General features: G+C 36.0%; 1 protein-coding gene across 1 annotated transcript in view; it reads left to right on the top strand.

Moving 5' to 3' along the window:
* The window catches only part of LOC114663749 (dynein axonemal heavy chain 11), a 341,140-nt gene that overhangs the window by 263,692 nt on the left and 55,631 nt on the right, over positions 1-21,817 (top strand). The window contains 4 exon segments of the mRNA XM_051936024.1: positions 1,872-2,006; positions 13,077-13,250; positions 13,784-14,019; positions 19,486-19,608. Coding sequence (XP_051791984.1) covers positions 1,872-2,006; positions 13,077-13,250; positions 13,784-14,019; positions 19,486-19,608 — 668 coding nt within the window.

Here is a 21,817-nt window from a genome sequence, read left to right as displayed (position 1 = left end):
AAATCTAATGAAAAGAATTCCAAGAGTTCTTTAATAACATTTCTTACTTGAAGTGTAAAATCCCCATGTAAAGTACAATCGGAACTCCCTCATTCATTGGATTTTCAATGAATAGGCACTCCATGGATGATCCTACAAAGTTTCTGAAAGCAAGCTGACTATTAAAGCATTGAATATAACAATTGTATGCAAATAACCAGTGGAAGGATCAAACCATAATTGCCAGTTTTTAAAACAAGTGTTTTAATTTTTTTTTATGATCCAAAATTGCAAAACATTTATTGTCTTTTTAATATCTAACGAATAAAATAAAAATAATACAGACTATTGTAAGAATAATAAAGAGGTAGACTGCAATTAATTATTGAGGTGTGCAATTGAATTTATTTGATAAATTTTACTCTATTATTTTATGCCATATGTACAAGTATTGGCACGACATATAGTATTATCAAAAATGACTATGCACATTGTTTCTAATCATTCTTTCTGCCAGTGATTCAGAACTGTACAGAATACGTAAGCACTTACTTCAATGTGGTTTTTCAAGGAAGTAGCTTACTATGGTTGATCATAAAAATGTCTTGAAGTGTCGTATTTTTCTCTTGTATGTATTACATTACAATACTATGAACACCTTTGTGCCACTTGGTGTTAGAGGTTTATTGACTTATAATGGGTTCTTTCTATAATTAGTGATTATAACTTCATGGAACACATCTTTATAGCCTATTTTTTTATTACTATATTTTTCCTAGGGCAATGGAGACAATTGCCGTAATAATTTAAATGTGACATATTATTGATTCTTGCCCTTTTCAATGGACAGTAAGGATTAGACAATACACTTATCCCACAATACAACTGGCATTGCAATTCAGGCTTCACGAGACAGTATTCCCACAATATGAAATCTTTATTTAAAATATGTACTGAATGTTTAGTTATTATTAGGCAATTATAAAATAAAAATAAATTCAAATCAACATGCAAAGATACAAGTTTGAATGAATGTTTTTATAATCTTTTTCTTTTGAATTATAATAAACTAATCTCAAATATTGTAATGAACACCAAGATGTGAAGACTGAGGAACACACCTAATGACAGTTAAGTATGTGCATTTTTTAACACTGAACGATTGAACTCTGAGATGTTCCACCTATCCGCTGTTATGACCATGGGAAATGCCTCATAAAACAGTAGACATAATCAGGCAATTAATCATGGATATTCCTGCACTGTGCCTTTGTTGTAATACTTGTAAACTAGTTTTCCACTGTCAATCACTGTCTCTCTCTGCAATCCACTGAAGACCACTTATTTTCTGTAAGAGTTCCTATTTATCCTATGCTCCGAGTGTCTCTGCCTGTATTCTTGAATATTTCCGTTTTTGTAAGGTGTATCATGAATAGTCCTGTTTTTTATGGAATGCAGAGCTTATTGTACCTTTGTGATTGATCACTGTCAATTATGTGCCCAGCCTCACCCATCTTCAAGGTATTCTGCTGACTACCATAATACTAACATAAAAAAAATATTTGCACTGCTATAACATGATACTTGTTACAGGCATGGTCGCGTCAGTTTTCCATTGCAAAAATAATTCTAAGACCAAAGGAATGTGATTAATCTTAGAATGTTACTATAATTTGTAAAGAAAAAAAATTTACAATGTGTTTTACTTAGTAAGTCTAGGATAACTAACATGATTTTACAAATAAAATTATTGAGTTGCTGCAAAAAACATGTTAGATAAACAGTCATTAAACAACAAAGAGATGCAACATTTATAAAATTGCTTTATCTGATACCAGTGTGTATTTGTTGGAGCATGGAAAAAACTTTTTTTTGTTTTTCCCTCTATTTAGAGTTTAGATACTAATTTACAAAGACTCACAACACAATTTGAGGAAGCAACTGCTGAAAAAGTGCATTGCCAGGAAGAAGTGACAAGAACCAACAAGACAATAAAACTGGCTAATCGCCTGGTAAAAGGTCTTGAGGTAAGTCCTATCCATTCAGACAGCATTCACTGATTTTCAGTTAAGTTTGTATATTTTGTGAAAATTATTTTGACTGTGACACAAAACAAGTTATGTTTATTATGTACTTTTCCATTATACCTAAACATTTTATATTTTTTGCTTATAATAAAATAATAAAATTTAGGTAAGTACGATGTCTGTACAAAAACAAAAAATAAGTCACTACACGAAAACGTAATTTATGCAAAGAAAATTTAAGATTAGATCATGCTATTCATTCTAGTCATTTGGTTAACATTTAGTATTTTTGTCTTGTTGTATCACCTTATTTTTATACAAAAGTTAGATGTAAGGTTTTATAATAACATGTTTGAGTTCCATAGTCCAACAATTCTGTTTTAAAGAACATTTTTTTATTAATTTTAAAAGATTGTCCCATTAATCTTATTCTTGTCTTTACATTGTGTTTTATTTTGTGTTAAATATTTTTATTTTTAAATAAAATTTTCATCTTATATAGCATAATTAACATTGTCACATTTTTTCAAAAGATTTACAGCATAAACTTAACCCATGTGTTGTGAGTGCACAGGAGAACAGGTAGTAAAACTGGGCAGCAAACCTCTTGCAGGCAGATTTCATACAATTAGGCCCCTCTAGGGCCTCATCTTTAGCCATGACTGCACCACTATAAGTAATAACCATGTCAAATTTTCTGATTGCAAAAATGTGATTGATCAGATCAGCAACAGCAATAAAACTGCATGCTGTATGTGACAATTCTAAATTGTCTTCTTTGAAAGTAAACCTAGACTCCAAAGACAAAAAAATAGTAACCAAAGAAAAATTAATAATACAGGGCACTACTTAACACGTTTTCATATTTCTTCTGTATTTCTAACCTTGAGTAATTTATTTGCCTGTGAACCTATACTGTATATTTTACAGCTTAGAATATTCTAGGTTGGATATGGAAAAAGAATTAGATAAATCTGAAAATATCAGTAGTGCTGAAACCTAGAAACTAGAGTATAAGGACTGTTGGAATAGACTCTTTGACATCTACACCTGATATATAACAGAGAAACTGGCACAGTGGTAGTGGGGTGAGGTGAAATGAGAAAATGCACAGAATCAAAGAAAATTCATTCTTTGTAGAGATGACTTATTTTAATTTAATTAAAGCTAACTGTAATTTTCTTTTTCCTGTATTGTTTCACATTAGCTGCAGATACAATTAATTAGGGGGTTATGCAAGAGGTGTTATTGTGGTGGAGTGGTTAAAAAAAGCTAAAAAAAAAAACAACTCAGTTCCAGGAGACTGGATCCCAACCTAGGCCTGGTCATTTGTCAGTATTGGGTTTTACTGCTTGTGCTCTGATTTTCTTTCAATAAATATTTGTGTAGGCTTAACTTACTATTATTAACTGGCCCTTTATCAGTGTTGGTGTGTGGGCAGGTGTGAGAGCTCAATGCTATAGATTGTCACACTGAGCCAGGTTGATTTCTGCCTTCCATGGGATGCTGTCTGGACAGGCAATGGCCGCTGTGACCATGAACTAGATTAAATTGGTTCAATAATAGATTGGTGGGTAGTTGGTGGTGTTAGGAAAATACTGGCGTGGTCCTGAAATATTTCCTTAATTCACAGAAGTAGATGTTGCAGTGGTAGTACTAAGACTGGGTAGTAGATTAGAAAAATCAGCTAAGTTGCTTTATTATAATTTATGACTTTCATACAATAAAAATTTTTGTGAGTAGTTTTAATGGAGACATATTATTCAGCATGACTGAAATCGCAGCCCCATTTCCACTCATTCACAGGTGTTAAAAAATGACAACTTTAGCGCTGTCAAAGCCTTCACCAATGCATTTAATTGACAAACAGGACAGCTGGACTGTTGTCTGGGAATACTTTGGCTTTATGGTAAATGATGACGGAAAACCACAAAATACATGTAAGCCTGTATGCAAGATTTGCTACTGCACAATATCAGCTAAAGGGGCTAACACGACCATTTCAGTCAAAAAACATGAAGGACTGACACGCAAATCAATACAAAGAATTTCATTAGGTATCTTATTTTTAAATTACAGAATCATTAAAAAAATATAAACCTGTAAAACCGTTGCGTTTGAAGTAGAGATATTTTAGAGTAGAGTAGATATTTATTTTTTCTACGAGTTAAAAACTCTTTTTGTAGTCAATTATAAAACGCATCAAGATAGGGAGGGGTCTGCAATTATTTTTACCCCTGGGATAGTTTTATTCTGTGATGTTCATTCTGTACTCTTTAGCACTAGAGCTTTGTCACTTCCTCAATTTTTATCTCCAAGCTGCAAAAGGTGCTGCACTAGTGAATTTCTTTCTTTTATTTAATTACAAGCATTTTTAAAATTATATTTCATAATATTTACTATATAATGTTAAAGCGCTATAATTTTTCAGTGCTCAATGTATAAACAGTGGCACTACTCCTTTGTGTGTTCACATACTTCTCTATGCTTCAGAGCCTGTATTTACTACATTAGGGCTTATTTGCAGTCCAATAAAAACATGTCTCACAGAAAAGCATGTTGACATGCTAGTCGTTCATGCAAAAAGACATTGTAGTTTATTTATACAGAAATGTAATGACCACTGTTTGCATTTATACAAAGTCTTTAAGTGTGTTAGTGGTGTGTTTGTGTGTTCCCTTTCTGAACAACTGTTTACAAAAGCCCAAATTAATATTCTTCATAGTTAAATTTTTATTTAATGTTTGTTTTAATATTTTTATGTATGCTGATTACAAACGATAGTAATATTTAATTCAAGTTACTTTTAATGGCATTTGTAACATTTCACTGTACTAACTCAGTAGCAGTATTTGTTTTCAACAATGTGAAAAAACAGCTAATTGGATTTGAACTTCTTTACTTTTTATTCTTAACCTTTTTACAAAAGATTACACCTCTTGAAGTATTTGCATTTAATGGCTAAAATTTCTATTATTTGTTTCCATCACTGTAAAGATTTGAAAGCATAAAGAATTGTAATTTATTTACAGTAAATAATTTTTTACATTATATAATGTATTGAGTATTGAAAATGGCATTAAATTTCAATACCTTTCTTAATATCGTATTGAAGTTTGACATTTGATATTGTGAGGACCCTACAGTGAATGAAAAACCACTGTATTTTTGTTGTGCCTGAGCGATGTAGCATCGGCATGGAGTAAGAAGTTTCACATTCTAAAAGTTTATTTATTGTTGCTGGAGACTTCAACAAAGCAAATTTTAAGGATATCTACTCTAAATATCATCAAAATGCCTTCTACTTCACAAGGGCCACCAAGACTGGGTCACTGTTATACCTGGATTAAAGACACTTACCACCTACTATCCCACCATCATCTTAAGACATTAAAGCCTCTTGGTATTCTTAATCTCAATTTACAAGCAGATAATGAAGTGGGAAGAGCTAGTAACAAAAGTTATTCAGTGCTGGGTCAAAGAAGTGAAGGGAAAAAACTGCTAAATGTTTTATTTCTGCAGATTGGAACCTGTTTATTGATTCTTCATAAAATCAGGATGAGTATGCAACCATTGTAACTGGATTTGTTAAAAAATGTGTGAAAATAATCCATGCATTTATTAATAAGGGATCTCAGACCACCAGTTATGTCTGCAATTTACTGAAGGCTTACAGCAAAGCAGTTCAGGGTGGAGGTATGGAAAGATTAAAAATGCAGGTATGAATCCTGGAAAGCAATTAAAGTTGGTAAACATTAGCATGGGAATAAGCAGGAAGTAATGCAGGAAAATGTGTCCTATCTCACAGAAGTTTATGGATTACAAAGTAAAGCCTAATTTAGTTGTGTTTGCTTTTACTTCAGATGAACTCGCAGTTATGTACATTTTCATTAAAATAAAATAGTGCCTGCAATGTGAACCCCTGCAGCAACACTTTTTCTTTCTTGTCTGTTTCATTCAAAGGTGTTAACAAAGATTTTTAAATCAGCATGCATACGGCATCTGATCAAGACATTTTAAGACATTTTAAATTCCTGGGGAAAACATTTAGCTTGCATTTTCACAACCTTTTTCAGTGACTCATTAACAGACTCAATGGCCCCTATTTTCTTAAAAACAGATAGTAAGGAATTAAGCTGAGTGCCCTCCAATTCCAAGGGCTACATTGTTAAAACTGGTCTGTAAGAGTGCCAACCTGGACAGAAGCCACAGCTTTTTTCAACTTAATGCTGCTTCCCAATTTCAGAAGAAAGCTTAGAGAGACAGGATTTTAATCTCTGAGTGTCAAAAGTAAAGACACAGAGATAATGAGTGGTGACCAAATTTCATTTAATGGTGTTCCAGGATAGTGGGTTAGAAGAGGAACAATCCAACTCCAAATTGGATAGAGGGTGAATGCCCAATGATACGCAACTAAATTGTGTTGTAACACTTCTGCTACTTATCATGTAATAAAGTACAGTGCTTGATAGTGAGTCTTTTTGCATTACACAGTAAACAGTAGAAAAGGGATCTGACCTACGACCAATATTTGGCCTAACAGAATGAGAATTCTTTTATGAGAATTCATAAAAGGAAGACCAAGAAGAGAAGAAATTCTTTGTGAACTTAAAGCACTGTGATAGAGACAAATATGTATTGCACAGATGTTGAAACATCAATGCCAAATATTTAAATGACTGGGGATTACTGTTATCAAATATTTAAGGGAGAGAAGGGTAGATTTGGGCCAATTTATTTTTCAGCCAGGCAGGGCTTTATAGGAATTAAAAAGGTCATTAATTTGAGAAAGATCTGAAAGGGTGTTGCCTAAAAAAAAACAAGATATCTTCAGCATATAGATTTTTTGGGTGACTTTGTGGATAATGATGGAAATCATCTATTCCAGTTTACAGATTAAAAAAGTAAAAGGGCCCTAAATGGGATAAAGCCAGCCTGCCTGGTACCTGTGTAAATACAGAAAGGGTGAGAGATGCCGATGTTTGTGAATATAATGCCTGGCTCTTGATTATAACAATATATAGCTCTCCCAACTGCACCTAAGGCTGCATGTGGCCTGCCTCGCTACAACAAGCAGTCCAGACAAGCTGATGGATGCTACTGGCACACAATTACAAATCATTGTGGCGGAGTGGTAACTCTGAGTCTGAGGACCTGTGCTGGTGTTTGGAAGGTTGCCAGTTCAAATCCCATTACTGCCAGAAGAGATTCTTTTCTGTTTGGTCCTTTGAGTTAGGCCCTTATCCTGAAAATTGTTCTAGGGGCACTGTACAATGACTGCCCTTGTTCTGTGACCTCCAAAGTCCATGTGAAAGACAATTTCCCCTTGGGGATTAATACAGTGTAGCAAAAAAAAAAAATTTCTACACATATTTGGGCGTTTAAGACAGCATTATATGTAATGGATTGTAATCCTCTCATAATTAGTTTGTCTCTGAAATCAGTTTATTGGAACATTTCACAGTGCCTCATGAGAGCTTCTGTGTGTTGTTCCCTTACACTGACGCAGTGTGACCAAGAAATGAAAATGACAGACAATAAGAAGGAGTGCCATGCCAAAGAAAAGTGTTAACAACAATCAAGAAGGGGGTGTGTTCCAAGTCTGACAGTCAAAAAATGTACACAATGCAGTGAGCTACATGCAAAATTAGTATTAGTGGTAAGAAGACAGCAATTCAGTATACTGACATTCCTCATTTTTGCTGACACTGGTACAAAGAATTCCCATTATATGTGAATGCACTTTCTAGGTAATTTGCAGACTTAAGTCACGTTCTAGGTCATGCAGACAGTAATATGCACACACAGTTTTGTTGGGTTGCCTCTCGCTTGTCTGCTGACCATAAAGAATTAATTTTCTTCAGACAGCAGTAGTATGGTCACTAATAGTGTTTTTCACAAAATTGAATTTGCAGTGCAACACAGTGTTTATTGTCACAGAAAATTTTACAAAATAAATTGTGCTTAACCTTTATTTAAATTTATGCTATTTACACAAGAAAAAAAGTGTATAGTTCATGTCTGGGAGAGGATTCATGCATTCATTTAAAGAAGGACCTCTAGTGGAACAAAAAGTAACTAGAAATGTGTATATCCTGAACTAGTAAAAGGTGGTTGCTATGTAATAGTTAGGTGGGGGGTTTGGAGAAAATTCAGTAATGTGCACAATGATGCATTTTACTGTGTGTTTGTGTGGAAAATATGCAGCATGTCACATTGTTTTAAAAAACATACTGTACTCCTCCTTGGTGACGTGAATGAGAGAGGCATAGTTGACCTAATTTTACCGGTGTGGTGTGGATTATATGCTTTACTGCAGAAGATAACATAAGTAAAGATGGAAATATAAATGAAGGTTTAGGAAGCAGTACTACTTGTTCACCAGCCAAAAAAAAAAAAAACCTTGAAAGCCCCAAACAGCTCCATAGCGAATTTTGCATTTCACACTTGTGGAATTATCTGTGTAACCAATTTTAGCATCATTTTCGCAAAACTGTATAAGAACTGAAGCTTACCTGTTTCACTCATTGCCAGTCACTAATGTAAGCATTTTTTAATTTATGTGACGTTAACAGTTTTATTTAGGAAGAAGTTCAAGTAAATGTAGAGGATATCTTATTTATTCATTAAACAAACTGAATTGAGGTGTTAATTTTGTTCTTACTATTTGTGAAAAACAAATGTGACCAAGTTTTGTTCAGTCCTCTTCGTTAGTGTTTTTTTTTAAATATTTGATCTCCAAAATAAATAAACAAATATTGATGTCATTACCAGGTTAACATTTATGTTATGTTTTACATGTAAGCCTAACATTTAGTGTCCTTTTCATGGAAATGTGTTCACTTAGCTTACTGACATCTAGAACTGTGGAATTAGTAATAAAAGATTTAGAAACACTGCATTGGAGTGTTCTAGACACCAGTCAGTGCCCACTTGTATATCTCTGTTTCTCGGTCTTTACCTAAAACCTTGAGTTCTAAGCTGACTGACCCTGAGTGGTACTGTTAAATTTAAAATCCAAGCCTGAAACTGGTTACTGTTGTTGCCTCTCACAGAAGGTAGACACAAATGTACACACAGAGATGGTTCTCAAAGACGTGGTCTTTCAATGCATTGCTTGGTTGCTAAGTAGCCATGCTAATAATAACATGCCAAGTTTGTCAGTTTTCAAATTTAGAATAGGTGAATGAAAATAGTCTTTCATAACAAACTCATCCTAAATGGAATTGCATAGTAAATACTGAAGCAGAATTGTCAACTGGCAAAAAAATACCCGATTAGTAGGAATTGCAAAGGGGCAAAAGCTTGAGTCATAGTAGTAGCCCCACTCTGCCAATTCCTGCCATTGCAGTTAATACCCATCAGATAAAGGTCCAGTTCATACAGCCAAAAGACTTTGCTGCATTTAATGAGAGAAGGGCAATTGGATGCAATTAAGCAGAAGCTGCATCAATAACCTGGAGAGTGTGGTGGATGTTATCTGCTATGTTGCGTCTGTGAATGAAACTAAACTGATCTAGATTTAATTACTTTGTAGATGATCATAGCTCTTTTGCCAGCAACCTTTCATCTATGTTACTCAAAGAAATTGCACAGTACAATGGAAGTCTGCATCAATAAAGCATTTATTCAATGACTAGGTTTGTTGGCAAGGTGCCCTGATTTGAGAATTCCAAATTTCTGGAGTCAAAGTGCCAATAATTTGCTGGTCTTTTCACACAATACATAATATTGTGTTCAAGTACTGTGGGAATGAAACTGTGCACCTTGGAGGAATAAACAGTTTACATCCAATTTAAATAATCAAAGTATGCCATCAGCATTTCAGAACAGGTTAACCATCTGAAGCTAAGCAGGTTTGAACCTGAGCAGTACCTGTATGGAAGACCAACAAGGAAAAGCTTGTGGGTTGTTGCTGGAAGACGTGTTGGTGAGGTCAGTAGGTGGTGTTTGCCCTGTGGTCTGTGTGTGGATCCCAATGCCCCAGTGCATTGTGCTGTAAAAATGGTGCCAATCCTTCAATTGAGATGTAAAACAGTGGTCCTGACTCTCTGTGGTCATTAAAGATCCCTGGGCAGCCTTTAAAAGAGTAGGGTGTTTTCCGATGTCCTAGCTAAATTCACTATGATGCCCTTGTTCATTCTGGACCCCTAATCATCCCCATCTCTAATTGGTTAACTATTCTCACCCCTTCACCACCTAATAGCTACTGTGCAGTGGGCATATTGGTAAAAATGGCTGTTTTGGCATCATCTAGAAAACAGTGCAATCTTCCTCAGACTGATCTTCTCCAGCAACTATTGTCAATGCCAAAACCAAGTGTTTTAAAGTGTGGGTGTTGTTACACTAGAATGAACATGCTGAACTTTCTGTACCTTGCAGAGAAACAAACAGCTAAAAATAGTGGTTATTTCCAAATTGAGGCAAATCCTAAAATAAAAAGAATGCAGTATCTTTTTTTTTCTGCTGAAAGTAATCAAGGATGCGCAGTCTGTTAACATTTAAACTGAGAACCCAGATATTCCAGGAGGTTACAGTTAAGTTAGCAATAGGAAAGACAGAAAAATGAAACTGTTCCAGGACTGAAACAAAAAAGCAGAATAACAGTTGAAAGCAATCCTTAGTCATGCCACCTCACTATTTCTGCACAGTATAAAAACAAGAAACACTTAAGTCTTCCACGTGAAAAATCCAACAAGTCAATAGATTGTAACAAACCCTCTTTTCACTCCATCCATCCCACTTAGTCATTTGCAACCCACACAAAAATAACATATTAAAACCTTGCGTAATTGTGGCACTCCCAGTTCCAGTATAACCATGTCATTAAGCAAAGTTGCCACACGAGAAATAAAATTGAAAACAGTAAAAGGATGGAAACAGTGCAGCATAATAAATACACAGTGAAAAATAAAAGTAACCATCAATGGATGAACCACTGATGTAGCGTAATAACTTTGTAGCACCTGACTCCTGGAAGTGCAGGGACCACCCTTTGCACCTCCAAAGAGACAAAAGCAAAACTGTCACAAACCTTAGTAAGATGCAGAAGTTGAAATGTAAAATCATGAGTAACCTGGATACCTAGAAGGAGGCTAAGGCTGCTGCCAACAATGGTATGTCAGAATGATGACTATATAAACATATGTCTGAGTGGAAAATAACAGCATTATCAAGACTGGAACTAGAGAGTAACAATAGTGTCAGAACATCAGCTTGGGTTTGGTTGCAGAAAATAAGACTTTTTCATTGCAGGAGGTCTCGCCTTTGTAGCTTGTTGGAATACTAGGGTGTTGTACCGTGTTAGCCATTATGAATGTAGAGAAAAGCCAAGCAAAATGACACCTTTTATTGGCTAACTAAAAAGATTACAATATGCAAGCTTTCGAGGCAACTCAGGCCCCTTCTTCAGGCAAGATCCTGAAGAAGGGGCCTGAGTTGCCTCAAAAGCTTGCATATTGTAATCTTTTTAGTTAGCCAATAAAAGGTGTCATTTTGCTTGGCTTTTCTCTAGCTTGTTGGAGTAATTGTGAAGAACAGAAGAACTCACTGGTCCTCACAACAACTTTCAATAACCGGAGAGAATACAAACTGGGAAATATAGTGGTCCATAGTTTTTTAAATAATAATATTGGGTTATCTTTCTCTGCGCTTTCTTTGATGCTTGTTATTCTCACATTATTTCTGTGAGTTCTGCCCTCTAACTCCATTAATTTGGAAATTAGAGATGGAAATTTTTGTCTTGGCAGCTCAGACTCCTTTGTGATCATTTTCTGGTCTACTTTGACACTATTTATATCACAATGAAGGACACCAACCTGTCCTTTAAAACTGTAATGTAAGGAGTCTCTTATATCAACTGTCAGGACAACCACAACCCCCTTTATATTTTTGCCAGAAGGCCATCATACTAGTTTTACTGAAGTTTTCACCCAAGGAGGCCTCGGTGTGGAGAGAACTTTCTTTACCTGACTGGAAACTACATAGTGAGATTATTTTGGCAGTAATCACTGATGTCTTTAAGGAAATTTGAGAAAAACAACATTTTTCTGTTGAGCCAAGAGAGAAAATGTGAAAAAATGGGAAAGGTTTACAGGTCCAAATCTAATACAAACATTTTTTTTAAGTGAAATCTTATTGTTATCCAAATTAAATAATGTAAGTGTAAAATAGTAGACTTCTAAAACATATAAAGATAAATGATTTTGTCTATATGGCATTGACCTGGATGTGCTGCTGCTTAGAATAATAAATCAGACCGTTTATATTTAATCATTAACTTATTCCAAAAGCTGAACAGCTGTTAAAAATTAAAAACAGTTCACCCCAGACAGAGCAGTATTACTGGCAATCTATAACACATTAGGATAAAATTATAGTGATTTTTAACTGTCTAAAATGTATTATATTACATGTTCAGGCTCTTAAACCCTTGTTAACCAATGTCACAAATGATTTATTGTGTTGTGATCCCATAGTAACATTACTGAAGATCTAAATGGATACTAAATTGATGGCAAGTGAAATTTTACTTAAACTTTCAAAGCAGTTTCAGGGAATGTTGGTGGGGTGGGGTGGGGGGGGGGGGTTGTGTTATACATTATTGTTTATTATCCACATGCCAGAGATTATCGGGGAGGGCAACAATTAATCAAATTCACCTTGTATATAAATAGATTTTCTGTCAGGCATCTGTCATTCCACATGGCAATAACACATTGAATGTGAGAATAACAAAGGAACCAGAAGTTAGTGCATTTATTTTAATACATTTAATGTAATGTATAGTATTTTTATTTATTTAAGGAAATACAGCATTTTTTATTATACTGATTGATCTTTAATAATTTTGTCTTTTAAATATTTCCAAGCCAACATAATTACAGTATGTAGTGTTCGCTAATAACTGGTGTTTTGTAAAATAAATGTGTGTTTAGTATTAATATAATGTTTGCTACATTTTACTAGGATGTTTAGGTTTTACATATATTTCTAAGACGTTTCAAATTATTCATGCATATATTATAATTATATTACAAATTATCCAAAAGCTGTTTTTTCTTTTTTAAGTCTGAAAATATCCGCTGGGCCCAAGCTGTGACATTTTTTGAAGCTCAAGAGAAGACACTTTGTGGAGATGTCCTGTTGGCAGCAGCTTTTATATCTTACATTGGCTCCTTCACTAGACATTATCGACAAGAGCTAGTGGAAGGGATGTGGCTTCCCTTCTTGAAATCACAAAAGGCATGTTCTTATCCAAATATTCTTTTTAAAATGTAAATCCAAAACCAAAAACCTTTGTTAACATAATACAGAAAAGCAATAGCCCACTGTCTGAAATTGACTTTTATGACTGAAACATTTTACATTCTTAAAGCAGTGTTTTTATTTTATGTCTAATTTTTCTCCATAACACAAGAGGTGATATTTCATGATGTCCAGAGTTACATATGTTAAGCTCATATTTCCCCCAGCTTCAGCTAAAAGTTGAAGAAGGCCATATTAAACTTAATTTTTGATGTTCTTATTGCTACTTTAATAAGTAAATTAAGCAACTTCACTCAATGCCAGTTGCATTAATTTATCGCCTACATGCGTGAATAATAACTATGATTGTTAGCTTTGCTATTGTATAGTAAATGAAATGTATGTGTGCATTTTAAGAGTAATATTCTTTCTGACTTGAATCATATAGCTTTAAAAAAAGTAATCCTTATTCTTTGAAAGATAAAGTTAATTAAAATAATATTTTCTTTCTTCAATAAAAATACGACTAGGTTCCAATTCCGTTAACAGAAGACTTGGACCCAATATCTTTGCTGACTGATGGTGCTACAGTTGCAGAATGGAACAATGAAGGTTTGCCTAGTGACAGGATGTCAACAGAAAATGCTACTATTTTAACAAACTGTGAGCGCTGGCCTCTTATCATTGATCCCCAACAACAAGGAATCAAGTGGATAAAAAATAAATATAAAAATGACCTCACGATTGTGCGAATAGGGCAAAAAGGGTAAGTGGTAAATGAAATAATGTACTCTTTTAAGGATACTCACTTATTGCTGACTTATTGTGCACTTTTGCTATAGCACCTGCCTATTGACTTCTTATATACCATATTTATGGTATCCTATTCTTTAAGTCATTTACCTTGTCTATTTTGCAGAAAATGTAAAGGACCTAATTATTACATTGATTCAATGATAGTAGACTATGTTTGCACGTCATAACTAAAAATTATTTTTGTTTGTATAGACATATTTTCTCAGACTGTTCATAGTTATATTTGAAAGCAGTCTGTATATGATTATTGTACTACTAGCCAACCTACTTATTTATTGATGGGTGAACACTTCCTGAAAGACACAGTTGTCCAAATGGGGTGGGTTTGAGGATACAGCTGTGAGTGAATGAAAAGATGGAACTCTGGAGAGAGCAACATACATTGTCCATGACTGAAAACGGGATATGCACGACAGAGCCCCGCCCGCCAACTCTAACCCTCCTCCCACATCATGCTCATGTGCCCGCACGTGACACCTCACCAAACACCATCTCTGTCGCTTTCGTCTCTGCTACAGTCCACATGCACCTCTGAACCACGTTGACTTTTCATTGTTCTTTTCGGTTCCGGCTGCTTTTAGCGTATCCCATGGTCTCTGTCTTGTGTGCCATGGTCGGCTGCTTAGTGAATTATACAGGGAAATCCGGGGAATAAGGACAGTTTGTGAGGTAGCAGCTGTGATAGTTTTACACTCCAGTACATTGCGGTGAATGCTGGTAACAGTCAGGCAGGCGGGCAAGCCAACAAAAACACTATGCTCTTAGTATGGTATGAATCAGGTTTTTGTAGACAAAGGTTTTCCCCATTCCTGCAGAACCATCTAAGAAGAAGCATGTTTGTCGCGGATGGGAATCACTGTATGCAGCGTGTAAAACAGTTTGCGAGGGTGGACGCGGTCGTGCGTATCCCATGACATGGGAGGAGGGTTAGAGTTGGTGGGCAGGGCTCTGTCTTGCGTGCGTGCATGTCCCATGGTCGGGCGACTTGGTGGATTATATGGCGGGTGGGGCTCTGTCGTGCATATCCCATGACGCGGGAGGAGGGTTAGAGTTGGCGGGCGGGGCTTTGTCTTGCGTGCGTATCCCATGGTCGTGCGACTTGGTGGATTATATATAGAAAAGCAGCCGGAACCGAAAAGAACAATGAAAAGTCAACGTGGCTCAGAGGTGCATGTGGACTGTAGCAGAGACGAAAGCGACTGAGGCGGTGTTTGGTGAGGTGTTGCATGCTGGCACATGAGCAGGCAGTGTGCATGCCTCGAGAGTGAGGGTGGACTCTGGAGGAGGGTTAGCGTTGGTGGGCGGGGCTCTGTCGTGCGTATCCCATGATGCGGGAGGAGGGTTAGAGTTGGCGGGCGGGGCTGTGTCGTGCGTATCCCATGGTCTTAGAGTTGCTGGGCGGGGCTCTGTGAGTTGGCTGGCGTGGCTCTGTCGTGCGCATCCCATGGTCTCTGTCTTGCGTGCCATGGTTGGCTGCTTAGTGAATTGTTGGTGGCCGTGTCTCTGTCTTGCATGCGTCTTGCTTGTCATGGTCTTAGTGAATTATATATATATATATATATATAGATATTTAAACAAGAAGCAGTAACTTAGCATTCCCAATTCAGGTAGCATGGGGTACAAGGCAGAAATCAGCTATAGAAAGGATAGCAGTCCATTTTTCATATTCACACTCACATGTGTTATGCTCTTGCATAAGGAAGAGAGCAAGTGTTCAAAGGCAGAATGTGTGTTAATGGATTAATTATTAATCTTTTGTGAGCCTTATGTATAACCTCAAATCAGAAAATCAGGCCTGAAATGCAAGAATGGATGTATATTAACAAATGAAATGAAGTTGACCAGACACAACATGAAATATCTTGGGTTCCACTGTCTGCAGTGAAATAAAAGTGAAAGTAAATTTAAAAATCACTGTGCTTTTTCTTTTTTTTATTGGCATTTCCCATACCGTCCCAACTTTTTCGATTTGGGATTGTATTTTCATATGAATTTCAGGCCCTTTGGGCCTTTATAGGGGACTGAATTTAAATTTAGAATTTTTAACATTTTTTCGGAATTTTGATTTGTTTTATTAAATCATCATTTTGCTCCACCATATGTTTTCCTATTGGCACTACCATTTTGTACCTTTTTTGTGGTGCTTTGCTGAGTCATTTACTATGCTAAAACTTCCAGAAGTCACAATGTGTGATTATAAACTGTTGAAACACCCATTATAATGGGTTGCTCCGCTGAAATTCTTCCTAAAGTATATATATAATTTAGAATGTGTATAGCAAATACAATTACTTTAAATTACTACCCAACCATCCTCATAGCATATTCATTTGACATGTTACCAGGTACCAGATGAACTTCTGCCAAAGGGCAAAATTTAAGCAATGGATTATTATAGCAACAATAATGTCACCAAAGGTTGAACAGTTGAATAAAACCTAACATTAAAGAAAGAACAATGCAGCAGAAACCAAAAAATAATAATTTTTACTAATCTAATACATACAAATTCTTGCTTCATTCAGTAAATCCAATTTGTAATTTTAGGATTGATACAGAAAAAGGATTGAAGCTGGAGAGTAAAAGTTTTCATTATTAAGGAAGGAATCACATTAAAAGCAGAAATCACACAACCACAACTTGGACTGACCTTAAACATTTAGAAAAAGAACTCTAGGCAGCTCACCAGAAAACACATTTTTGGTACAAAATTATGTATATTATTTGATAGTACATAGATATATGTGATAGTCTGCCATGAAATAGGATAAAAAGGATTATGTTCTGGTCTATAAACCTTGAAAATAAACTATTGCCATTCTTCCCATGTTACAAAAATATCTTAGTTATTGCAGGGCCTGTATTTAACAAGCATCTCAGAATTAGTCCTAGGAAATTACAGTAAAAGTCACTCTAGGATAAGAATTTGTCCTATATCAGAGTAGGATATAAGTATTTAAAAAGCGTCCTAGTTCCAGTCCCAGTGAAGAGTAGGAATTCACATCTGAGAATGAATGACGTCACAATTTTAGAGCAATCCCTTGCCACAAACTAACACTCATGATGATGTTTTGTAGTATTCTGATACTAACACTAAGGCTTCATCACAAAGATAATAATAATAATAAATATCAAAGTAGTAAGAGAAGATGAAGAAGGAAAACATAATAAGGTAGGATACTATGCTAAGCTATATGTAATTGTTGCCATTTCATTACAGCAATGTCAAGAATAATAACGAGGACAAAGATGCAAAGACTGAAGCACACAAACCAAATGGAGTTATGCACGATAATAGTGTTTTGAATAATAATAATGATCCACAGCCACACTTTCAGAAGAAACACCTTCCTGCTAAAGGCCATGGAAGCACCTCGTAAAGTAACAATTACTGAAACCAGCTGTGGCTATATGTCATGAGCACTCAGTTTTCTGTTCACTGGATGCTATGCCTCTCTCCATGATACCCCCCACCGTAATCTTCTATAAGGCTGTATTTTATTAATGCCCCAGAAATATCCACCTATCTTCTTCTTGAACCTTCCTGGGCTTTTAAACTGTAACATGAATGTTATAGTGGTCTGCGGAATGCATAACTTGGCATACCTTTATGACATTTCGCTATCATTCACCTATCCAGCCCTGCTTATTTTCAGGGTAATATGGTGGCTGCTATAGTACAGTTTGCCAAAATGTTACCAACCCTTTTTGGCTGGCAGTTTATGGCTTCCCCATGCAGATGGACCAATAAGGTAAAGAACAAGATTTGTTATGAATATTATTTAATTTCTGTCAGATAGATATCTTTTTATGAGCTCCTTGTTGTCCAGCGATTTCAAAACGTTCAGCCTTAAGAGGGGCTGTGGATGCCAGTCTCCGCCTGAATGCTATTTTCTGGCATCTCCTAGTGATTTATGACAGCTCAGCAGCACTCCTAAATCCTGGTGAAGTTAGGAGTTGGTTCCTAAACTGGGAAAATTAACAAAATGCTTTTACTCCTACTCTCTAAGACTAGGAATAATTTTTTTGTCACTCCGAAAATTTTGAGCCAGATAAAAGCGTTTTTCTCTCTGAGACTCTTAATACAAGCGCAGTTCTCAAAAGCAGTATAATTTATCCCCTTGAAAAAGTTTCCCTCTGCTCCAGGTTTGATGAACATTTTTCATTGAGAACATTATCGATTACATAGTTTCCAAGGTCAATAACAGCCAATCAATGATTCACAGTCAGTTTCTCAGTTTTGGAGAAATCTTTGTAAAAAGGTTAAAATACAATAAATAAAACCAATTTTTGGAAAAGTCCTTAGGGCATACAGTAAATGATGATCAGTCCCACTGGAAAGAAATTCTTGAACAGGCTGAATTTTCTAGGAAAGGTTTATTAGCAACTTCACCTGGGATGTCACCACTTAAGAGCATCTGTGGGTTTATACCAAATCTTGTGCTAGTGACTTCTCATATAACCACTGTTCCAAGTCTATTGTGACATTTAATGAAACTTAAATATTTTGCAAGTCCTTTTTAAGACAACCCGTTGAAAGTGGTAACCTCTTCTGGAAGATTTTTGTAAAGAAGGATAAGGGTCCCTCATGTCTTTAGTAGGAGGAATGGTGTGGCTCACCACAGTGGATATTCGCCCAAGGATCCCAACTCAGAAACTAGCACCTAGGTAGATTGGCCCCTATACTATTGTTAGAAAAGTAGGTCTGGTATCTATCAGGCTGACCCTTCTCACTCATTTTTTAATTCCCTTAATTTTCTGTGTGTCTTGTTTTGTAGCTGCTTACACTTCAACTTTGGTTTGGTTTGTTCATCTCTACCACCCCTATTTGTAATGCATCAAGAATATAAAGTAAACTACATTTTGAACACCAGGCACCATGTTGTATTGGAAGGGATATGGCCTCAACGATTACTTCTGGGTACTTGTTTTAGACATTAATGCATCTATTGAGACTATTTAAAGAGGTCACCAAGTAATATGTGTTGGGTATATTCAAAGTTGTACCTTTAAGTTGGGGAGGGGGGGGGGGTGCTGTAATGACCCACATTTACAGTATTTGTCAAAGTCTGTATAGTTTGACTTGATTTCTTCTTTTGCACCAATTACCAATGAGAAATCAAGTACAATTACACCATTTATTGGCTAACTGAACAGATTACAATATGCAGGCTTCTGAGGCAGCACAGGCCTCTTCTTCAGCTCTGTTCAGTTTGTCAGAAAAAGGTGTCATTTTGCTTGATTTGTCATTGAATCCATAATGGCTAACATGGTACAACACCCTACTACAAATTGGGAAAATATTTATTTAGCTATTTAAATAAAAGCAAATCAATTTCTTAGTCATAATTAATTATTAAAATGGTATGTATTGCTTTCTTTCTGGGAGAAATGATCAGTTGCTGTTTAATTACAGATATTTAGACATCATTGAAAGAGCTCTAGCATCTGGGGATGTTGTTGTACTTGAAAATCTAGAAGAAGCTGTGGATCCAGTTCTTGATCCACTGCTGGGGCGTAACACAGTCAAAAAGGGACGGTAAGCATTTTTCCTCTTTTTTTTCCCCCCCATTTGGGCTTACTGCAAGCACTGAAGTGTTTTGTCAACATCGCAGAGATATGCTTGTTAGGTTAACTGATAACTGTAAATTGGCCCATTATGTGTAAATATGGGTGTGTGCATTGTGCTGGACTGGACTCCTGTTGAAGGAAAGTTGCTATATAGTTCTTCCAGGATAGAATCCTTCTCCTCTTGATCCTAAAAAAGCAATAGCACGTTCAAGAAATGGTTGTACCTCCTTGCACTCTTAATTAGATAAAATGCTTAGGAGTGTATGGTTACACACATAGTAGTCTTTCTAATGATGTCTATTACATACTGTAAACATTAAGTATGCCATTTCTATTATATAGTAGGATTCTCTGACCTATCAACATAAAAAATCACATACTTTCTCAAACTATTCATATTCTGGTCTCATTGCTTGGTACTTCATGGATTTTACTTATTGATATCTTTTCAGGGTTTTTAAAATAATGTAACAAAGCATTACATCCCACACAACTGTATTCATTTTGCCAGTAAAAATGAATTTGTCGTTGGGTTTGGAATTTCAGAATGCTTAGTGTCATCAACACACTGAATGAGTGGTGTTCGACTCTTAGTTTTCTATGTACAGTACTATGCATCATGTATTATGTTAAAAGCTACAATGTAATAATTGAATTGTTTCCCTTGAATTTAAGATCTAAAATATGACTCATATTACCTGAAAATGTTGTTCAATTACCATTATGAATGCAAAAAAGTGATGACTTATCCTAGTCATTAAAGATAAGTTACATTTTACCATTCCAGCAGAGTTAAATACAGTGATCCCTTGCTATATCGCGCTTCACCTTTCGCGGCTTCACTCTATCGCGAATTTTATATGTAAGCATATTTAAATATATATCGCGGATTTTTTGCTGGTTCGTGGATTTCTGAGGACAATGGGTCTTTTAATTTCTGGTACATGCTTCCTCAGTTGGTTTGCCCAGTTGATTTCATACAAGGGACGCTATTGGCAGATGGCTGAGAAGCTACCCAACTTACTTTTCTCTTTCTCTCTCTTGCGCTTTCTCTGATCCTGACGTAGGGGGTGTGAGCAGGGGGGCTGTTTGCACACGTAGACGATACGGACGCTCGTCTAAAAATGCTGAAAGATTATCTTCACGTTGCTACCTTCTGTGCAGCTGCTTAGTGAAGCGACATGCTGCTTCGCATACTTAAAAGCTCGAAGGGCACGTATTGATTTTTGCATGTTTGTTTTTCTCTGTCTCTCTCTATTTCTCTCTCTCTCTCTCCCCCTGCTCCTGACGGAGGGGGTGTGAGCTGCCGCCTTCAACAGCTTTGTGCCGCGGTACTTCGCATACTTAAAAGACAAACAGCCCTATTGATTTGTTTTCTTTCTCTGTCTTTATGACAGTCTCTGCTCCTGACACACACTCCTTTGAAGAGGAAGATATGTTTGCATTCTTTTAATTGTGAGACAGAACTGTCATCTCTGTCTTGTCATGGAGCACAGTTTAAACTTTTGAAAAAGAGACAAATGTTTGTTTGCAGTGTTTGAATAACGTTCCTGTCTCTCTACAACCTCCTGTGTTTCTGCGCAAATCTGTGACCCAAGCATGACAATATAAAAAATAACCATATAAACATATGGTTTCTACTTTGCGGATTTTCTTATTTCGCGGGTGGCTCTGGAACGCAACCCCCGCGATGGAGGAGGGATTACTGTATTGATGTTTTTTCTTTATCCACTTCACTTATAGTTTAGTTCTACCCTCTTTATGTATGTGCTTTACCTTTTTTGATTCCTTTAATTTTGTGCATTTATATTTCCAGAAGTTAGTAAAGTAAAAGGTTTGTTGCAGATTCTGTTCTTCAAAAACACTCATTTTATCTATTTTGAAAAATCAAGAGAAAAAAATGTCACCAAATATATCATCTTATATAATATGCTACCATGGCTGTCCTTTTGTCTGTCCAGGATTTTAAATCAGCTGTAGCTTGCAAACCGTTTGAATTATTGACCTGAAATTTGGTACACATATACTACGTAACATCTACTATCCACTTTCGGGGTGATGATTGACCTCCAAGGTTATTCCTTTTTTTATTTTTATTTTATTGTAGAATCAACTCTCGGAAGCAGCCAGCAGGGCAGCCGTGTGGCGCATGCGTACCGGCACCGTTCTCATTCCCT

The sequence above is a fragment of the Erpetoichthys calabaricus genome, chromosome 13 (assembly GCF_900747795.2).
Source record: "Erpetoichthys calabaricus chromosome 13, fErpCal1.3, whole genome shotgun sequence".
Taxonomy (NCBI): Eukaryota; Metazoa; Chordata; class Cladistia; order Polypteriformes; family Polypteridae; genus Erpetoichthys; species Erpetoichthys calabaricus.
The sequence above is the reverse complement of the archived record's forward strand: the minus strand, read 5'-3'. Positions and strand labels throughout refer to the sequence as shown.